Below are 904 nucleotides of genomic sequence, written 5' to 3'. Positions count from 1 at the left end.
CTATGAAAGTAGACACTCATTCTGACACTCACCGGCACACTCCGATACTATGACACAGTCAGACACATTCCGACACACCCTAACAATCTGACACACTCTAACACCCTCCAACACACTTCAGGGCACTCTGGCACACCCTAACACATTTTAACACACTCTAACACATCCTAACACACTTCGACACACCCTAACACCCTCCAATACCTCCTAACACACCCGCACACAATCCAACACCTCCTAACACACTCTAACACACTCCAACACACTCTAACGCACCCTAACACACCCTAGCGCACTCTAACGCACCCTAACACACTATAGCACCCTCCTACTTACCGTCCGCGGAGGTGGCGAGTCGAAGGTCATCCGGGTACTGTTCAATGAGGCGCTTAATGAGGTCTATCTGTTCAATCGTGAGCTGGACCGCGTTCAATCTCTGCGCCTCACATGGTACGTACGATACCCAGAACTGCGGAGAAGAGGGGTATCGTCATTCTGGTATCGTGGTTGATTAGAGGGAATTGGGTGGGAAAAAAAGGGATTGGTATCTTCGTTTTCGGTATTGCGATGAGGGAATTAGAAGGTTAAAAAGAAATAGGAAAATGGGTAGTATGGAATTAAGGACGATGATAGTAGCAAGATCATGGGGGTTATTATGCAAGACTAGTATTGGTAGTATCGTTATTAATTATATTGATATTAATGATAAAAATAGCGAGGCTAGCAGAGCATGGGTAGCAGCAATATAATGACATTGACAATAACAAAGGGTTTGTTAATTTCCCCTACGCTACCCCCCACCTTCACCTACATACTCACCTGGGAACCTAAACTCACTTTCTCACCTATCCAATAACCAGAGCAATAATCTTTCTCCTCACCTATATAAGTACCACTTGCAAAC

The 904-nt window shown here is 45.1% G+C and overlaps 1 protein-coding gene across 1 annotated transcript in view; it reads right to left on the bottom strand.

Moving 5' to 3' along the window:
- Window positions 1–904, bottom strand: part of LOC119591414 (dipeptidase 1-like) — a gene marked incomplete at both ends in the record, with an annotated part of 94,984 nt that overhangs the window by 79,726 nt on the left and 14,354 nt on the right. Inside the window, 1 exon segment of the mRNA XM_037940156.1 lies at window positions 337–469. Coding sequence (XP_037796084.1) covers window positions 337–469 — 133 coding nt within the window.

The sequence above is a fragment of the Penaeus monodon genome, chromosome 28, assembly GCF_015228065.2.
Source record: "Penaeus monodon isolate SGIC_2016 chromosome 28, NSTDA_Pmon_1, whole genome shotgun sequence".
NCBI classification, from domain to species: domain Eukaryota; kingdom Metazoa; phylum Arthropoda; class Malacostraca; order Decapoda; family Penaeidae; genus Penaeus; species Penaeus monodon.
The sequence above is the reverse complement of the archived record's forward strand: the minus strand, read 5'-3'. Positions and strand labels throughout refer to the sequence as shown.